The 19,545-nt window shown below is 44.5% G+C and overlaps 1 protein-coding gene across 1 annotated transcript in view; it reads left to right on the top strand.

Annotated features, from left to right (window-relative positions):
* The window catches only part of ces2b (carboxylesterase 2b), a 75,714-nt gene that overhangs the window by 13,681 nt on the left and 42,488 nt on the right, over positions 1–19,545 (top strand). The window contains exons 17-28 of the mRNA XM_079809658.1: positions 6,160–6,313; positions 6,399–6,503; positions 6,598–6,696; positions 6,880–7,026; positions 7,136–7,213; positions 7,765–7,912; positions 7,992–8,141; positions 8,324–8,396; positions 15,083–15,243; positions 15,384–15,573; positions 15,652–15,793; positions 15,864–15,944. Of these exons, the coding sequence (XP_079665784.1) occupies positions 6,160–6,313; positions 6,399–6,503; positions 6,598–6,696; positions 6,880–7,026; positions 7,136–7,213; positions 7,765–7,912; positions 7,992–8,141; positions 8,324–8,396; positions 15,083–15,243; positions 15,384–15,573; positions 15,652–15,793; positions 15,864–15,944 (1,528 nt within the window). The remainder of the gene's footprint in view (positions 1–6,159; positions 6,314–6,398; positions 6,504–6,597; positions 6,697–6,879; positions 7,027–7,135; positions 7,214–7,764; positions 7,913–7,991; positions 8,142–8,323; positions 8,397–15,082; positions 15,244–15,383; positions 15,574–15,651; positions 15,794–15,863; positions 15,945–19,545) is intronic.

The following is a 19,545-nucleotide window of genomic DNA, read 5'->3' as shown; positions in this document are numbered from 1 at the left end:
GTGTTATTCTGCTGTTGGTGTCTTTCATTGTTTGGAGCCACTTTAAGGCCTTGCGGTCCGTCTCCAGGACAAATTCCCTTCCCAAGAGATAATATTTCAGAGAATCTAAAGCCCATTTTATCGCCAAACATTCTCTCTCCACAATGGAATAACGGAGTTCTCTGGGGAAGAGCTTGCGGCTGAGGAAAGCAATGGTCACCGAACATCAGGAGCACCCTGCAATAATACCGCTCCCAGGCCTCCATCCGAAGCGTCTGTCTGGAGAATGAACAGTTGGTTAAAATCAGGATTATGCAATAAAGAATCCCTGCTCAAGGCGGTGCGAATGTCTTGGAATGCTGCTTCCGCTTGTCCCGTCCATCGGACCTGATTTGGGCACCTTGAACCCACCATATCGGTCAGCACTGCAGCTCTGTTAGAGAAGTGGGGGATAAACTTGTTATAAAACCCAGCCATGCCTAGGAATGATCGCAGCTCCTTGCGAGTCTGTGCCTGAGGGCACATCTCAATGGCCCGTACCTTTTCCACCTGAGGCCTTATCACCCCACCACCTATGACGAATCCCAGATATTCTGTCTCAGTTTTTGCGATGGCACATTTTTGTGGGTTAACAGTCAAACCAGCTCGCTGAAGACGCTGTAGAACCTCCTGGATGTGTTGCAGATGTTGCTCCCACGTGTTGCTGTAAATCACCACGTCGTCCAGATAAGCAGCTGCAAAGGTCAACCCTCGTAGGACATGGTCCATGAGTCTTTGGAAGCTGGCAGGGGCCCCATGCAATCCAAAAGGAAGGACCCTGAAATGAAATAACCCCCATGGGGTCTTGAACGCTGTCAGCTCTCTGGACTGGTGAGTTAAAGGTATCTGCCAGTACCCCTTTGCAAGGTCGATGGTCGTCAGAAACTGACAGTTACCCAGGCGATCAGTGAGGTCCCCTATACGAGGAGTGGGGTAGGCATCAAATTTGGTCACAGAGTTAAGGTAACGGAAATCTATACAAAATCTTATGGTGCCATCCTTTTTTGGAACAAGGACCACCGGATGACACCATTCACTTCTGGAGGGCTCTATGACCTTCAGCTTCAGCATCAAATCCACTTCCTTCCTGAGTGACTCTTGCAGGCGCTCTGGAACCCGATAGCTCATTCTCCTCACAACAGCATCTGGTTTCAACACAATGTCATGCTCTATTAAAGTGGTGTACCCTGGATACTCTGAGAAAACCCCTGATGGGCAAAGAGCCCTCACCTCAAGCTGGCGCTGCGTTGACAAATGACTCAGACTGACATCCCCTTGAGCAGATTGGGGTAAGTATTGGTCATCCAGGTCTTCTTCCTCCACCTGCCTAATCATCAAGCTCTGTGCAGTCTGATCAGGACGAGGAACCCATTGCTTAAGGTGGTTAATGTGCAGCCTTCGTGTAGGACCATCCTTGCCTGACCGTGAAACTTCATAGGTGGTAGAACCCAGTTTCCTCCTAACTTCAAACGGGCCTTGCCATTTGGCCAGCAGTTTGCTTTCATGGCTGGGCAGCATCACCAGTACCTTCTGACCGGGTTCAAAATGACGCTCACGAGCCGACTTATCATACCAAGTCCTCTGGCGTGTTTGCGCCTCAGCCAGATGAGATTGGGCCAGTGCGCTCCTCCTCTCCAAGCGCTCTCGCATCTGCACCACATAGGACACGACATCCACCGGCTCATCCCTTCTCTGGCCTCCCTCCCACATTTCTCGGAACAGAGCAAGCGGACCCCTCACCTCATGTCCATATAAAAGTTCAAATGGGGAAAAGCCAGTTGATGATTGGGGCACTTCTCTATAGGCAAACAGGATATAGGGGAGCCATTGGTCCCAGTCTTTACCGGAGTCACAAACAAACTTGCGCAGCATCTGTTTGAGGGTCTGGTTGAACCTTTCAGTGAGCCCATCTGTCTGGGGGTGGTAAGGAGTCGTTCTCAGACCTTTGATGCCAAGCAGTGTGTACACCTGTTTCAGAAGGGTAGACATAAAGTTAGTCCCTTGATCAGTCAAAATCTCACACGGAAATCCAACTCGGGAGAACAGTTGCACAAGACAGGTTGCCACATACTTTGCTTTGATGGACCTCAAGGGAAACACTTCTGGATACCTGGTTGCGTAGTCAGTTATAACAAGCATAAACCGGTTACCTGAGCCACTTTTCTCAACAGGTCCGACCACATCCATCCCCAGCCGTTCAAACGGAGTGCCTATGATGGGGAGCGGTTGGAGAGGAACCCGCCTCGGGCCCTGTGCAGAAACTTTTTGACACTCTGGACAACTCCGACAATATTGGGTCACCTCTGCCTTCACGCCGGGCCAATAAAAGAGTCTTCTAATCCTTGCAAGAGTTTTAGATTTCCCCAGGTGGCCAGCCCAGGGAATCGAATGGCCCAGGCTAAGGATAGTGTGGCGGACACCCTGTGGAACCACCAGCTGTGTTACTGACTCAAACTGACGGTAAAGGATTCCCTCTTCAAGGAAGAATCTTTCCCCAGTCGAGTTACAGTCAGCTTCCCTTTCTGCATCCTCTTGCTTTGCCCTCTCCCGGCAAGGGACAAGACTGGCATCCTCCTGTTGCAACTGAGCAATGTTAGTCGGCAGCCTAAATTCTGGGGTACACTCAGGGACGGAGTCAACTGGCATTTTAGAAACATTAATTTTGTCCAACCTTTTCTGTCGACAGGATTTCTTGGGCTTTGCAGATTCCGGAGTTTCCAGCTCATCGTCAAAGAAGGGTAGGGCCTTAAGCAACTGCTCCCCTTCCTCTTGACTGGTTTTTGATCGTGTGATGACCATATTACACGAGGGTACTGGCTGTAACAAGTCCCAGAGCACTGGCAGGTCATGACCCAACACCACCGGAAATGGTAAGTTGTCCGCCACGGCCACGTCCAGTAGATAAGTTTGCCCTTTCACCTTAAGGTATACCTCTGCGGTAGGCAGCCGCTTCTCATCACCGTGAACACAGCGGATTGATTTCCCCCTACAGCTGATTAAAGTAGATGGCATATACTTGCGATGTACCAGGGTCTGATCACTTCCAGTGTCTACCAGGGCCTGCAATTCTCTTCCATTCACCTCCACGGTGGTCATCGGTGGCAACCAGTCAATATTCACAGGTGAACTCGCACCACCCCTGGGCACATAACACAGGTGAGCTGTCTTGGCAGTATATTTAGGGCACATAGGTTTGGTATGACCTTCCTGACCACACAAATAACAGATCGGCACTCTCTTCTGGCCTTTAAAGGGAGTTGAAACTGCACGTCCTCCTCCAGGAGGCTTACCAGCACTGGGGAAATGTCTCTGGGGTTGCTGAGGGAGATTTTGTCTATGATCATCCCTGCTGGTTTTCCACGCCCATGGTTGGTTCCTCCGGCGTGCGGCCACGAACACGTCGGCCAGCGTTGCAGCTTGTGCAGCAGTTTTAGGATCATGTTCCCGGATCCACACCTGGAGCTCAGGAGAAAGCATTCTCAGAAATTGTTCAAGAATTATGATTTCACCAACCTCCTCCACTGTTTTACCCCGTGGCTGGACCCACTTCCCATAGAGTTCTTTTACCCGCACATATAGTTCTTTAGGAGTCTCCAGAGGTTCAACCTCCAGAAAACGGAACTGTTGTCTGTAGGTTTCCTGATTTGTCATATTTTCTTAAGACTGCCGATTTCACCTCCTCATAGTCGAGCGCCTCAGCACTATCCATATGGACATACGCAGCTCTGGCCTTCCCTGTCAAGAGTGGAATCAAATGGAAGGCCCAATCCTCCTTTGGCCACCGGCAAACGGCTGCAATCCTCTCAAAAGTAATTAGAAAGTGTTCAATGTCATCAGAATCAGCCAATTTCTCAAGTCTGGGCTCTTTAAACTGACACTGACCTGCATCACGGGTTTCTGACAAATCCTTCCGACCAACAGTGGACTGAGACAACGGGCGGCCAGAGACTGCTTCCTCACCGTCCGGACCTTCCAAGGGGTCCCCATCAGTCAGCAATGGATTAAAGGTTGGACTTGTGCGAGCCTGCACCTCCAATTGCAGCAGATTAAACTGATGTTGCAGAGATTTAAAGCGACGCTCTTGCTGGGCATACTCTTGAGTCCGGTGAGTTTCTTGGGCATCCACCTTTGCCATATGTGCTCGAAACAGGCCAGTCAGGTCTGCTATTGTGGGCTCTCTGCTTTCAGACTCCATATCCCCCACTTCTTGTGCCTCTCCATCCTCCCCCAGCTCCTGGGACACTTCCTCAGGTGGCTCTACTGGAGCAGATTTCAGGCCTGCTTTTCTTCCTCCACGATTCATCATTCATAGAGTGCCAACCTCCAAGGAAAGAAAGGGAGAGGAGAAAAAAAAACTTATATTTCTGGGAAACTATGCCTCCTACTGGCGGATCCCACCGCTGCCACCACTTGTGAGGGACCGACAGTCAAGGTAAGGAATGGCAATGAAAAATAGTTTCCCAAAAAATGATTTAATATAGACTCAGGCTTCTACACAAAAGATTCAACAAAGGAAACTAAAGTCCAAATAAACAAATCAAATGTTTAGGCCTATAACTAAGGTCAACAGAACAAAACAAAACTCAGATAACTCAAGACATGTGAGAACCGAACTGAACTGACCTCCTAATGACACATCAGGGACACATTTATACAAATGGACTAGTCCACATTAACACACAAGGGGGACGACAAAAACACAAACTTCAAAATACAATCAGAAATCAATAATAACCAGGCCAGTTCACTAATTAGAACAACAATACATACATATCTTAAGTCAATAAAGAAACAAAGTAAGCAGACAAGAAATTAGCATCAAAAACCCAGATCCAAACATTATATTCCCCCCCACAGTCAATCTGCTGATTGGTAGCAGCAGGCGGAACCAAAAACAGCAGTCCGTGCAGCCTGCCGGCCCTTTACACGCAAATTGGAAGTCGCTGATCATCAGTCAACCGTTCCGACCATCCACAGCACCCCAACGGTAACTTAAACTCAAAGAAATCAATATTAATATCAGTGTACCATACAACATAAACTAGAATGTGTGCACTCAAACCAGCTAATGATGTACTGCCACTCAAAATAAATATGTAAATGAGGAATAAAGTGTCTTGAGTCTTATTACCAAATAAATGTGCTATGAATACAGAAATTACGTGGGGGAAACTAAATACTAAGATATTCAAAGTGTGTGTGTGTGTGTGTGTGTGTGTGTGTGTGTGTGTGTGTGTGTGTGTGTGACATTACCACTCACTGATGTGTGGCTGCATTGTGGGCCATCACACGCCACAACAAAGTTGAGGCATGATGCCAAAATGACTCTGAGGCTGTATCTCTGTAATGCTTTGGCATATTGACAGCAAACTTTGCATGTGTCATTGTCACCTCACTCTGACCACACCACATCAATTTGGTCACAGCGCCAGCTATTGGTTGAAAGTGATAAACCATTAAATCAAATCACTAGTGACTATTTTCATGATTTTTCAGCCATTTTGCCTAAAATCATTTTAAAATGTCTTTAATTGCTTGTTGTTGCAGTTGGTCTGATCCTCCCAACCATGTTGGCATGCCTTATTGTGTTCTTTGTGCTTGGCCCCAATAATTGCTGAAAATAAAATAAAAAAAACATATATTTTATTTTTACCTCTTCACTGACACTGTTGTCTCCTTGGAAAACAAGTACACATACTTTTTTTTGTACACAATAATATTGAAAGTGGTTACAATGTCACTATCATAGTTTTTTATGGTCATAAACATATAACGATTGATATTTTATGATGTATTTTCATATTTTAAGACTGAAATTAAAAATCTGTAAAATCTGTACGTAAAAAAAGGTATTTGAAAAGTAGCAAAAATAAAGCATGGCATGATAAAAATATTCCAATACCGTTTTAATGGGATCTTCAAATAATAATAATTAAAAAAAAATCTATTAGTTAAAAAAAAAATTACCACTGTGAAATTCCAGATGCGTGAATTCCTATTGAAATGACTAGATTTTGTCCTGAAAATTCACAAACAACGGTAAATGGGACTTAACCTTTAGTTGTATAGAATACTGGTAGGCTATTTTCCATGTTTGGAACATTACCTTTATAACCGTGTAATCGATAAATGACCATTTAGCACAGGAGATGAACACGCGCCAGGAAACTATGGTCTTCTGGACCAGGTGGCTGCGCTTCAATGGGTCCAGGAGAACATCCACAGTTTTGGGGGCGACCCTGGATTAGTGACCATTTTTGGGGAGTCTGCTGGAGCAGTCAGTGTGTCTTTACATGTAAGAATTCAAAAATAAAGTTGGGATCATGCAGTGATTAGGGATTTGATAGCTTGGATATACCTGTGTGTTTTATCTTCTATAGATTCTTTCTCCATTATCTGCGAATCTGTTTCACTATGCCATCGCAGAGAGCGGTACGGCAGCAATGGATGCTATCATGAGTCCCAACCCTCTGCCAATAGCCCAAGTACATTCCGCAAATTCATTACAAATTCAATTACAATTTTCATTTTCTTTCACTGTGAAGTACATATATTTAATCAAAATGTATCTTTCTGTAGTATGTGGGAAATGCATTTGGCTGTGATATTTCCAGCACAAAGAAGATTGTTGACTGTGTGATGCAGATGTCAGAAGAGGACCTAATGAAGATAGCTAGGGTTTGCATTGCAACCATACATTCATACATCCATCCTTACAAATGAAATGTTTATATTTAATAGAAGTTGATTAATTGTTTTCATCACGCCGTTAAGTGATTAATATCAGTATTAATAATTATATTAATGCAGATCAGTTCTGTGCTAAACAGTGTGTTTTCATATGTTGGACTCATAATACAGGAACAACTAATGCTTCGTTTTGGAGTGACAGTGGATGGCCAGTTTCTTCCGAAATCTGCAGACGAGCTTCTTAAATCCCACCAGTTTCACAAAGTACCTCTGATCACTGGAGTTACTGATGATGATGGTGGCTATGCATTACCTAATGTAATGGAAAAGTTTCTTTTTACATAATTTCACTATAAAACATTGATATGAAATCTCTGAATGCCACTATGTGAACTTAATATTCCATTTTTCCTTCATTTTTCTGTAGGTTATGGGACCCCCAGGATGGATAGATGGAATGGACAGAGAGCAGATCATGCCATTTTTGCCTTTATTTTATTCTGATGTAAGACAATTTTTTATATAAATGTTTTCAAGATTAAAAAGTTTGAAGTTTGAAACGTAGCAGTAGTAAGTTTATATACAAAGTGCATGGTAGAACAGTTAATTCACTCTATTAATCTATCAACTTATTTGTTTACTACACAGAACTTTTAACAAAAGGAATTTTATTTTGGGTAATTTTATTTAGTTTCAATTGCCTCAATCAATAGTTGCTGCATTTATTTGTGGCATCCCCCAGGGTCTTATTCTAGGTCCTCTCCTGTTTTATTTGTGTGTTAATTTTAGGCAATCACAAAGCATTGTTTTTTTTTAGTTTTTTTACAGTTATGCAAATGTATATCCACTGTATTCTTATTCCTTCTAAAGATCAAAACTTTGTAAACAGACTGATCTGTTATTTTACACAATGGAAATCCCAAGTTTCAGGACATGACTGAAATACTGGCTACAAAAATTCATATAAATCACGGAGAATAAATTGTGCTTTATTTTCTTCAAATGTTAAAGGGAAGTACAAAAATACTCTATTAATTTAAATATCACTTCTTTTAGCTTCAGAATCAGCCGATTGCTGAGCTTGTTTTAAATGAGTATCTGGGCACATCCACTGACAGGGTCAAAATCCGAGAGGGTTTTCGAGAGATGATGGGAGACTTGTTTTTCAACATCCCTGCTCGCAAAGTAGCAAATTACCACAGAGGTGAGAGTTTACTCTGTTTATGCATTACTGTGCACCAATTATGCCAGTTTATTAAATTAAAGTCATTTTCCATTAATAGATGCTGGTGCACCAGTGTACGTGTATGAATTCCAGCATCCTCCCAGTATACTTCAAAAGAAAAGACCCAGTTTTGTTGGAAGTGACCATGGAGATGAACTTTTTTTTGTTTTTGGTTACTGCTATGGAAATGGACATGTGACAATGGAAGGTACAGTCTAATTTATATAAAGGAATAGGTTTGTTAGTGTTCATGTATTGATGATATACAGATCTTAACTGTAGTCTCATTGTTTTTTGGTGCAAATATTTAACCAGAACTATACTGTCAAAGTAATGTGATATTGGCTACCTTTCAAGTCTCTTAAATTTTCTTTCTTCTTCATAATTCAGATAAACACTCAGAGGAAGAAAATGAACTTTGTAAAACTACCATGGCTTATTGGGGAAACTTTGCCCGCTCTGGGTAAGTGATTACATTGGTGATAAAACCAATTCCTTCTAGGTTAAGGGACAAAATGTTACCGAATGTTACTATCGATTTTAATGTCACTTAATGATCAGTATTTTCTAATATAGCCTATTTTGATCAACAGTAAGTTTTTCTACAGCCAGCGTTTTTAAAAAAAAGTTGCTAGCCACCACCAGCATTTGTGATAATTTTCACAACATTTTCATGCCCCCCAGAATAATATTCTGTTTTATGAATATCTGATCTATTTTTTTATCAACACTTGAATGTGGGCAAGTTTCATAAAAAAAAACACATTTTGAGCGAGAGCTGAGAAAATCAAAGAGTCAAAGACTACATTCAGATCGGATTCAGAACGTTGATCAAAACACAGATGGAGTAGATTGAGTCCATCAACACCCCAAAGCGTCACATTCCTATAGCTCGCCTTGGGTAGACATTTCATTCAGTAACATTGGACAATTTTATTTATATGCTGTTTAATGTTAGTGATTGCGTTACTTCACATATGCATCTGCTTACATGTGCTATCGCTTGTTTCTGCTTCTTTTTCACCTGTGTTTTGATATGGAGATTCAGTACTCTTTCAGAAGATGTCATAGCTCTCCCTAACGTATAACAGTTAAAAGCGGAACATTTCCAAGTAAGGCTCGCTGCACCCTGCGGTGGACATCCAACACCGCCCCCATACAAAACGTCACTGTTGTGTTCTAGCACTAGGTTTGCGGGGTTTCAAGGGGGTTACGTTTTTGTCTGCATGGTGCGCATGCGTTGTAGAATGAGTGACAGAACGAGTAAAGTGGTTATCCGTTCAGCTGTGTGCGTGTGCTTTATGTAAAATAACTAACTGAACTATTCCAACATAACATTTGCGATGAGGATGGCTGAGTTTAGCTTACCACCGCCGGCCCCTTTTCTTCCCGTGCCTGGTGAACCACATATTCCATGGGCGAGCTGGATTGATGGCTTCACAGTGTATCTCGAGGCCATGAACTATGTTGATATACCAGATCGGCGGAAAATCACTCTGCTTCGTCACTGCCTCGGGGCTGAGGGACAGAGAATATATCGTGCTCTCGGGGAAGCTGAGACGTATGAGGAAGCCGTCGCCCTTCTCACACAACACTTCACAGGCCAACAGCGAGTCATACTCCGCCGATATAAACTACGCAAGCGTCTTCAGCGACCGGGTGAGTCTGTGCAAGACTACGTGACTAATCTGCGTGACATGGCGCGCTCATGCAATTATGGGACGCTTCAAGATCAGATTGTTCGTGATCAGTTTATTGAAGGAATACTATGTGACAAGACTCGGGAAAAACTGTTGTTAGAATCTGACGAACTGACACTAAACCAAGCAGTGGTAAATTGCACAGCAAGTGGAGGCTGCTCTCGAATGTTCCACACTGCTCGCTGACGCGCGCCCCCCTGCGGACGTTCCTACGCAACAGCCCCGATCTTCCTGCCATTCAGGCCACTGTCATTTATCCACAGAAAATACTGAAGATAACAATGCAGGTGTTTCAGTGCAGTTTACACAGTTACAGCGAAACCAACGCAGTTTGAGCTTTTGCAGCAATTGTGGCTCCAGTTCACACAATTCAAGAACCCAAAATTGCCCTGCACGTGGACAGACATGCAGAAAGTGTTTAAAAAAAAATCACTTTGCTAAAGTTTGCCGGTCGGCTTCTACTACACAAGCAGCACGAAGAAGACCCTCACCTGTCCGTAATGACTACACTGAGATCAGGCATATATCAGCTGGTCAGGCAGCTTTTAGGACATGTACTGTGCTGCTGGAGGAGGTGATCCTTCCACTCCTGATGGATACGGGAGCAGCGGCATCATTGCTTAATGCCAGTACGTATCACAAGTTTTTCTCACATCTGCCTTTACAGCAGCCCTGCACTTCCCTCTGTGGCTACGACAGCTCCAAGATTGTGATGCTCGGCGTTCTCCGGGTCTCAGTACGTTACGGCTCTAAACATCTGCCATCATTTCCTTTCTACATTACTGAGCGGGGAGCCAACCTTCTGGGACTTGATCTATTTACAAGCTTGGGATTCACACTTCGAGATGAAAAGGGCTCTGATATCCACCATGTCACCTCCACATGGCAACAGAGATGGCCATCGCTGTTCGACGGACTGGGCTGCCTTAAAACATTCACCCATAGGCCTTTAGTTGACCCTGGTGTGCCGCCGGTCATACAGCCCCTGCGCAGAATTCCCCAAGCCCTGCGGGAGGAAGTTACTACGGAGCTTCAAATGATACTGGACATGGGAGTTATTGAGACAGTCAATGCATCCCCCTGGATTTCTAACCTGGTCATCGCAAAAAAAAAAATCGGGAGGAATACGAGTCTGTGTTGACTTGCGCTCTGTAAATAAGGCGGTTATCCCAGACAAGTACCCTTTACCCACAGCTGAGGAGCTGACCGCTAACTTCTATGGTTCAACGGTCTTCTCAAAACTGGACCTGCGCCAAGGTTATCTGCAGGTGCCGCTTCACCCTTCTAGCAGAGACCTCACAGCATTCGTCACACACGCTGGGGTATTTCGTTATACTCGTATGCCTTTTGGCCTAAGCTCCGCCCCCAGCTGCTTTCAAAAGCTAATGACCACCATTTTGGCTGGAATTCCCGGAGTTGCAGTATTCTTGGATGATATAGTAGTCCATGCGCTAGATGTCCAGACCCATAATGACCGTCTCAACAGGGTGGCCAGTGCTCTCATGGCACATAACCTTACGTTGAATGGAGAGAAATGCACTCTTGCAGCCTCAGCCATAGACTTTGTGGGGTACCGCCTCACGTCTAGGGGCATCGCCCCTCTTCAGTCAAATATTGAGGCGATACACAGAATCCCAGAGCCCACCTCCACCTCCCAGGTGGCCTCGTTTCTGGGCATGACAGCCTATTACCTTCGGTTCCTGCCTCACTACTCCCAAACCACGGCACCCCTTCGTCAGTTACTAAAGAAAGAAGAGCCATGGAACTGGACTAGTGCGTGTTCCGAGGCCGTTCAAACACTGAAGTCCCAGCTTACCACACCTCCTGTCCTAGCTCACTTAATCCCGACAACCAGCCGATCGTCACCTGCGATGCCTCCACACAGGCACTGGGAGCAGTGCTGTCGCAGATGCAGAACGGAGTGGAAAGACCTGTAGCATTTGCTTCCAGAGCCTTGACCCCCACAGAACAGGGCTACTCTGTAGGTGAACGCGAGGCCCTTGCTTGCGTCTGGGCAACTGAAAGATGGCATCTCTTCCTCTATGGTCGGCACTTCACCCTCCGCACAGACCATCAGGCTCTGACCACAATCTTGTCAGCCTCTGGCTCAGGTCATAAACCCCTGCGTCTGCACAGATGGGGTGAGCGTCTAAGGCAGTATGACTACCAACTCAAGTTCACGCCAGGGAGGGACAACGTGGTTGCTGATCTTTTATCTCGATCAATTGATGCACCCACACCAGCAGCCTCGCCAGGCAATGATGACATGGAGCCAGACCTCATTCAGATGCTCCACACACCTCTGCAAGAAGCAGTGTCCCTGGAGCAGCTGCAGAGGGAGTCCAAGTGTGACCCCACACTGACAACACTGCGCACATATATACGCTCGGGATGGCCAACACGGGTGGCAGAGGACCTAAAACCTTTTGCTAAGGTACAAAATGAACTGTCGTGTTGGGGCGATGTTTGTGTCTCTAGAGGCCTTTGTACGGTGGTGCCGGGCAGCCTGCGTGCACGTGTCTTATCAATGGCGCATGAGGGGCACTTGGGTATTGTAAAGCTCAAGCAAAGATGCCGGGACCTGGTCTGGTGGCCAGGCATTGATCGTGACATTGAAGGACTGGTCAGAGACTGCGAACCGTGTCTACTCAGTGGAAAGACTGGACAACCGGTCGCACCCCCTTTGCAGCCTGTTCCATGGCCATGTCATCCATGGGAGCACCTGCAACTGGACATTTGTGGGGAAATTCATGGTCATGGCATTCCCCACCATCAGCGCTTTCTAGTGGTCGTGTATGATCTTCATTCTAAATGGCCTGAACAGTGACAACACAGACCGTCACTCAGATACTGGAGAGTCTATTTGCTCGCTGGGGCATGCCCCGTGCCATCACTACTGACAATGGGCCGCAGTTTACCTCTGCAGACTTCTCCACCTTCCTGTGCAGTAAAGGAATTAAGCATTTCCGTGCCGCACTCTACCATCCTCAGGCAAATGGTGGGGTCGAAAGATTCAATCAAAGCCTTAAGAACGGCATTCGTGCACACCAGGCCCAGGGGTATACTTTCCAAACAGCACTCAACTTAACACTGATGCATTACAGAGCTAGCCAGCACACCACCACTCAGGTCTCTCCTGCTCTGCTCATGCTTGGCCGAGAGATGGAATTGCCATTGGACAGACTCAGACCTCAAGAATTGTCGGCTGCAGCGGTAGGTGGCACCTGGACAGCAGCCAAAGCTGCCGTAACTTCAAACCAGAGGCGAATGAAAGCCAACTTCGACAGAAAACACAAGGCCAAACCTAGTAAGATAACAGTTCTAGACTGGGTTCGGGTCCAGAGACCCCACCGTAGCAACAAAATGGCATCGTTTTGGTCTAAACCCCTCCAGGTGGATTGTCAGTTAGGGCCTGCCACTTTCTTGTTGAGCGATGGTTCTCGCTGGCATGCTAGCAGACTCCGGAAAGTGCCAACCCCTTTCAACTCAAACATGTGCTCACAGGCAAGGGAGCCTAGGGGAGGACCAACACACAGCACAGCTTTTCCACCACCATCGCCGGGGCCAGTACAACCAGGGACAGGCCGGGTACTTCAATGTTCCCCTGTCAGGGTGATTCCGCAACAATCTCCACCAGCTGTGGGTCCTCAACCTCTTCAGCCACTGCTTGATGAGAATCAGGAGGGCCAGGAGGTGCCGCAGTCGACAGTATCTGATGGTCGGCCGAGTCGAGCAAGGGCTCGTCCCGCATACCTAAAAGACTTTATCACTGACTTTCATGCCTAGGTGTTTATTAATTTTCCTCTAGCTAGGCTTGGGAGATCACAGTTATTTAGTTCCTTGAAGGGGGGGGGGGACTGTTGTGTTCTAGCACTAGGTTTGCGGGGTTTCAAGGGGTTTACGTTTTTGTCTGCATGGTGCGCATGCGTTGTAGAATGAGTGACAGAACGAGTAAAGTGGTTATCCGTTCAGCTGTGTGCGTGTGCTTCATGTAAAATAACTAACTGAACTATTCCAACATAACAGTCACCTTGTGACTCCCCATCCCCGTTTCGCCCCAAAAACCTGATTTGTTGTATATAGTTTTCAGATTGAAAGGGTTTTTAGACATAAGCGTATGTTTTGAGTGGGTTTCATGCATAAAGGTAGGTTTTGAGTCGTTATAGGTGTAAGGGTTGGTTTTAGGTGGATTTCAGTGTGTAGGTTCTAGATTAAAAGGTTTTTTCAAGCCTAAGGGTAGGTTTTGAATTGGTCATAAAAAGAGAAATATAAGAAGAAAATGAAAAAGAATTAGGTGTGAGGGTTAAGTCTTCTCAATGTTTCTGCAAAGTTTATGAAGAAGCTAATTTTTTTTCCCCCTAAACCACTTTACTAAAAAGTCCCACCCTTCTGCTAATTTCATTGGTTAAGATTACAGTGATGGGTAGGTTTAGGGATCAGTGTTTGGTGTAGGCAGTACTGTTGACATGGCCAATAAAATATTAAAGGTGCGGTATATAGGACTGACAGCAAGTGGTCGAAATAGGTACTGCAGTCCAAATTCAAAATATTGGAGATCGTTGTTTCCCCTGCCCCCTCCTCCTCAGACTCCTCCCTCATGCGGGTTGCCAGCTTGCGGACACGCAAAGCCACACTGAAAGTTAATGATTTATCCACGTTTTAATATGCTGTCGTTCATAGAGATTTTTAAATGGATGCCAAGGCTTTTTAGGTCGGGTAGGATCTGCGCTCTCTGACCTAGTTTGTTTGCTGGCTTCCATGGCAGCAATGCCCTGTGTTTCCCGCTAACTGGCAACCTGGGGTGTCGAAATACTATTGAGTAAACTGGCAACGCCCGTTATCGCACAGACCAAAACAAAAACAGACATTCAAACATGGAACGCACATTTCAAAGTAGGATAACTGTCTGTATCTTAGTTTTTCTGAGAAACCACAGAAATGTGAATTTAGCATGTTTCCTAAATATCTGCAAGGATATTATGGTATTTTAATGCTTTAGTAAAGTGAAAAACTTACATACAGCATCAACTGCAGGGCAGAGTTTCTGCTAAACTGGTTTGACGTATTTGCAGCGAGACTCTTCTTTAAATTTACGTCCATGGCGGGGAAGCGTTGTCTTATAAATTACAAAAAAATAGCAATGAGTTGAAAATGTGTTCTTCATGGACATTTTCAGATAAGGGAGTATGTAGAAATGCTTGTTTTAAAAGTGGCCTTGATAATGATTTTTACCCTAAGGAACATCTTAAGTGTTTTTCATTTGTGTTTTTTATATCTTGGTAAAAATTTCTAAAAGAGCAATTTTACACAGATTATTACATTTTGCACAGATTATTTTGCAATGCAAATGTCATATGCTTTGAATCAGAGAAACTAAAATAAATAGCATTAATTACATAACAGTATTGCAAATTTTTCATTAGAATGCCTGATTTGTTTTGTTTGTCAGGTCTCCGAATGGTCCGGGCCTTACAAAGTGGCCTGAATATGGAGCTGAGGCTGAGTATCTCGGTATTGGACTGGAACAGAAACCAGGCAAAAACATTAAGGGACAACACTTTAATTTCATGACACAAAAACTTCCACAGATTATAAAAGAGTGGAATGAAGGCGAGTTATCAATTTCAGATTTAATTTTTTTTTCTTAAAACCATTTATTTACTTAAGTTTAAGTTAATTTGGATGTTTTTTGTCTTACGCAAACTATATTCAGCCTTTATATTTTATATTCCTATTGGTTTTCTTGACAGGACCTTTAGTGCATACAAAATTAGGATCTCTAAGAGGTTCCTTCCTGACTGTGAAGGGCAAGGAAACTGTCGTCAATAGCTATCTAGGTGTACCGTTTGCCAAGCCCCCGGTGGGGTCCCTGAGACTGGCTCGGCCCCAACCTGCAGAACCATGGCAAGGAGTGAGAGATGCAACCAAACAGCCACCGATGTAAGATTCCACACAACCGTATTTAAATTCAAATGTGTTTAGACATTTCCAGTATCTAATGTACCGTGGTTTCTTTAGGTGCATTCAGGACAGGCAAGTGAGTGTCGTTGAACTGGAGTTTCTCTCTATGGATGTGGAGATTCCTGAGGTCTCAGAGGACTGTTTGTATCTTAACATCTACACTCCAGTAAAACCTGGCAAAGAAGACGCAAAGTTACCCGTAAGTTCAACAACAGCTTTTTAAATTCCTCATAGAGTTTGGGTAGAGAATGTTTCCTTGTGTTTCCTAGGTCATGGTTTGGATTCATGGTGGAGGACTTTCTCTTGGTTCAGCTTCAGTGTACGATGGCTCCGTTCTGTCAGCATATCAGGATGTGGTCGTGGTGCTGATTCAGTACAGATTGGGACTGCTGGGGTTCCTTAGGTTGGTACCATAAATGATTTGCAGTTACCCCGGATCATCCCATGCTTAATGAAAGCAAAACAATCACCAGTATTTATTTATAACTATGAGGTGCGAATAGTTGCTCTGACAGCAATTTGATGAATTGGGATCCCTAACAAAGGCCATTTAGGGCAGTGCTACATATGGAAGTTCTCTGAGGTGGCTTCAGCCTATTTAGAAGTCAACACCGGCAGGGTCAACTCTGCCAAGGGAAAGACATGGGCTGCCTGGAAGCACAAGCTGTCGTGAATGTGAATGGTACAAATGCTTCTGACTCCATAGGAGAAGATGACGGGCGAGTTACAATATACGGCGGGAGCATAGACCACACTGATGGTTGATGTACCACATTGCCACAGTGCTGTCCGTATGGACCAGTACATTCTTGCCTCATAGCGGTGATTTGAGGCAGCCCAGCACAAGACGTACTGCTAGCAACTCGAGGCAATTGATGTGCCAATGCAGTAGGGGACCCGGTGCAGTAGCTGGCCACCAGGGCAGGATGTGTTTTATTCGCCTCCTCCCAGCAGTTCTCCACTGCATAGCTGAAAAGGCCAGCCTGGTAGATGAGGAGTCAAGGAACTGATACTTGTCTGCCTCCCGCATATCGTCCAGGTTCAGTCAGAGATGGCTTTCCTGCACCACTAGTGTGGACATTGTTCGATTAAGGGAGCATGCAGTGGCATTCGTAGCATGTAGGGGGCAGCTCCTGCATCAGCCCTGGGTTAGCACTTCCCTTTAGTGACTTGGCCCTATAGACCTGCAGGAGAGCTAGGGCGTGCTGGGCGGAGACGACCTGTCTAGCAACTCTGTAAGCCTTGCCTGTCAGAATGGACGAGAACTTACAGGCCTTGGATGGGAGATGCAGATTATCCCTCCAGACGGCAGAGCTTTCTGGACACAATTGCATCGCATCCGCATACTCCACCAAGGGAATCTCCATGTATCCCTTGGACGTCCCACCATTGAGGGTAGTGAGTGGGGGAAGAGGCAACTGTACCGGTTTCCAAAAACATTACATGCAGTGTCCAATTGGTTCCTCGGGGTGCTAGAAAACAGTGTGGTGTGCTAGAGGAGTGGGGGGCCCACGGGGACTGACTCAGAGGGTGAGCCCCCACTGTGCTCCTCAGGTAACCCTGGCTTTGTCTACCTCAGCATGCTTGGATGCATGGGTGGAATGACATCTTTAAAAAGATGCAGTGTCACACCCGTTCTTGCTCTTTTATGGAAATTAGCTCTTTTAGAAGTGCTGAAGCACACAGGGGAAATGGCCGCTGCTCAACTGGCAGGAAATAGTGCAGCCTGCAGTGTGCCCTCACTTTTTCACGCTGTATAAACAGCAATATCTAATTGAAGGCGCCCTTTCTCAAAGCTCTTTTAGCTGTATAAAACAGCAGGAAATGCTCTTGTGAGATTGCGACCACCCCTGCAGCGCTTTCACACAAATAGCGGAAACAGAGGCTTCTTCCCCAAGAACACTCGCAGACTTGTAGAACAGACTCTTGGTGACTGATTAGAGCAGGAACAAAATAACCGTTCTGCTCCGAAGCATAAAAGCTGAATGTGCCTTGCATCTGCTTTCGTATTTATACCCGCACTGTGGGGGCGGAGCGTGAAAGGCAAATCTCGCACGCCAATGTGCATTGGCTCGTTTAGTTTACACTCTAAGATGATTGGGCTCTCAGACGAAATCCGAATTCGTTGGTACGTTCCGATGAGATGTTGAACGTGACCGACTGAAAGGGACCTAATTTTTGTGTTTCATTAGCTTTTTTAATTTATTTTAGCCTTATTATATGAATCCATTTTTCTGTATTTAATGACGGGTTCAGATAAAAGGTTTGTTTTCTTTTGCAGCACAGGAGATGAACACGCGCCAGGAAACTATGGTTTTCTGGACCAGGTGGCTGCTCTTCAATGGGTCCAGGAGAACATCCACAGTTTCGGTGGAGATCCTGGATCAGTGACCATCTTTGGAGAGTCTGCAGGAGGAATCAGTGTATCCACGCTGGTGTGCATCTTTATTTACTATCTGTAGAAGCCATAATTCAGCCGTAATGATTGTAAAATGATTTGGATTGAATGATCGAGTCACTTTCTGTGTCATTATGTCTTTAAGATTCTTTCACCGTTGGCTTCTGGTCTGTTTCATCGTGCCATTGCAGAAAGCGGGACTGCCTTTTGGAATGGTTTAGTGATGGCTAATCCTTTACAGATAGCCCAGGTTTAATTTCCTTTCATAATCTTCTTATATTTTCATCATTTTGTTATTTAAAAGTCTTCTCAAGTCCTCATGTTGGTCGTCATTGCAGAATGCAGCCAAATCATGCAACTGTGACAGTAGCAGTTCATCAAAGATAGTTGACTGCATCATGGGCTGGTCTGATGAGGACGTTTTGGAATATTCCAAAAAGGTGTGACATTTTTCATAAAAATAAGCCATTAAGAAAAATGTGAAAAGAAAAAAGTGGCTTTTTTCAATAATATTGCAATCCCTGCAAGTAATTTTTTTTAATATGCATTTTTACAATTTGAAGTACACTACAAGAGCACATTCAATACAATTAAGCACACTTATTCTTCACAAGGGATATCATGCTTTATCATATATTCATCATCACAATATAATCATTTAATATAAAGTATACTAAAGCTTAGAATATATATAGAATATATTTTTTGTCATTCATGAGGATTGTTTGCGCTGTGTTTATAGTTAAAGATGATGCACTTTAGTGCTGCTGTGGATTCTCATTTCCTTCACAAGCCGGTAGCGGAGATCGTCTGGAAACAAGAGTTCAGTAAAGTTCCTCTCATCACTGGTATTACTAATGATGAGTTTGGCTTTTTACTGCCCACAGTGAGTAAATATTACATTTATTATTATATAATCAATATCACACATCACCAAACATCTATTATTTGAATAAAGAAAGCAAAAGAAATGCATTAGTATTCATAGTAGTATTCACAAGTTCGCACTTACAGATAATTTATAGAGAGTAAATTAGGCCTGAACCCAGAGAATTAGAATTAGGCCTGAACCCAGAGTACCCCCCGTATATGTAAGTGGTTTAGAGTTTAAAAGTGTGGAGAAGGGGTGGTGGAGGGTTGCTGATAACTGTCAACAAACGGAGATAGGACTGCTGCGTATATATACCTCTATTGTTGATTGGCTGAGTGCTCTCCACCTGTGTGAATGTGCTCCTCACAACCCTTGTTAATAAAACATCATTTATTTTGTATGCAGGCTTATCTTTCACCTGGTTTTCACTTGATTTACTTTTACTAAACAAAGTGTTATTCATCAGTAGTTTTACATAATAGTTTGTTATATTAAAAAGGATTCATAGAGTTCTGTGTTGTGTTTGGTCTACTCTGCTCTGATTGGTCACAATGGTCAGATGGCCCTGTCTGTTGTGATTGGTCTACTCTGCTCTGATTGGTCACATGGCCCAGTCTGTTGTTGTTGGTCTAATCTGCTCTGATTGGTCAGGTGGCCCAGTTTGTTCTGATTGGTCTAATCT

Source organism: Gobio gobio (genome assembly GCF_949357685.1).
Source record: "Gobio gobio genome assembly, chromosome: 25".
NCBI classification, from domain to species: domain Eukaryota; kingdom Metazoa; phylum Chordata; class Actinopteri; order Cypriniformes; family Gobionidae; genus Gobio; species Gobio gobio.
Note: the sequence above shows the minus strand (reverse complement) of the source record. Positions and strands in the feature narration are given on the sequence as shown.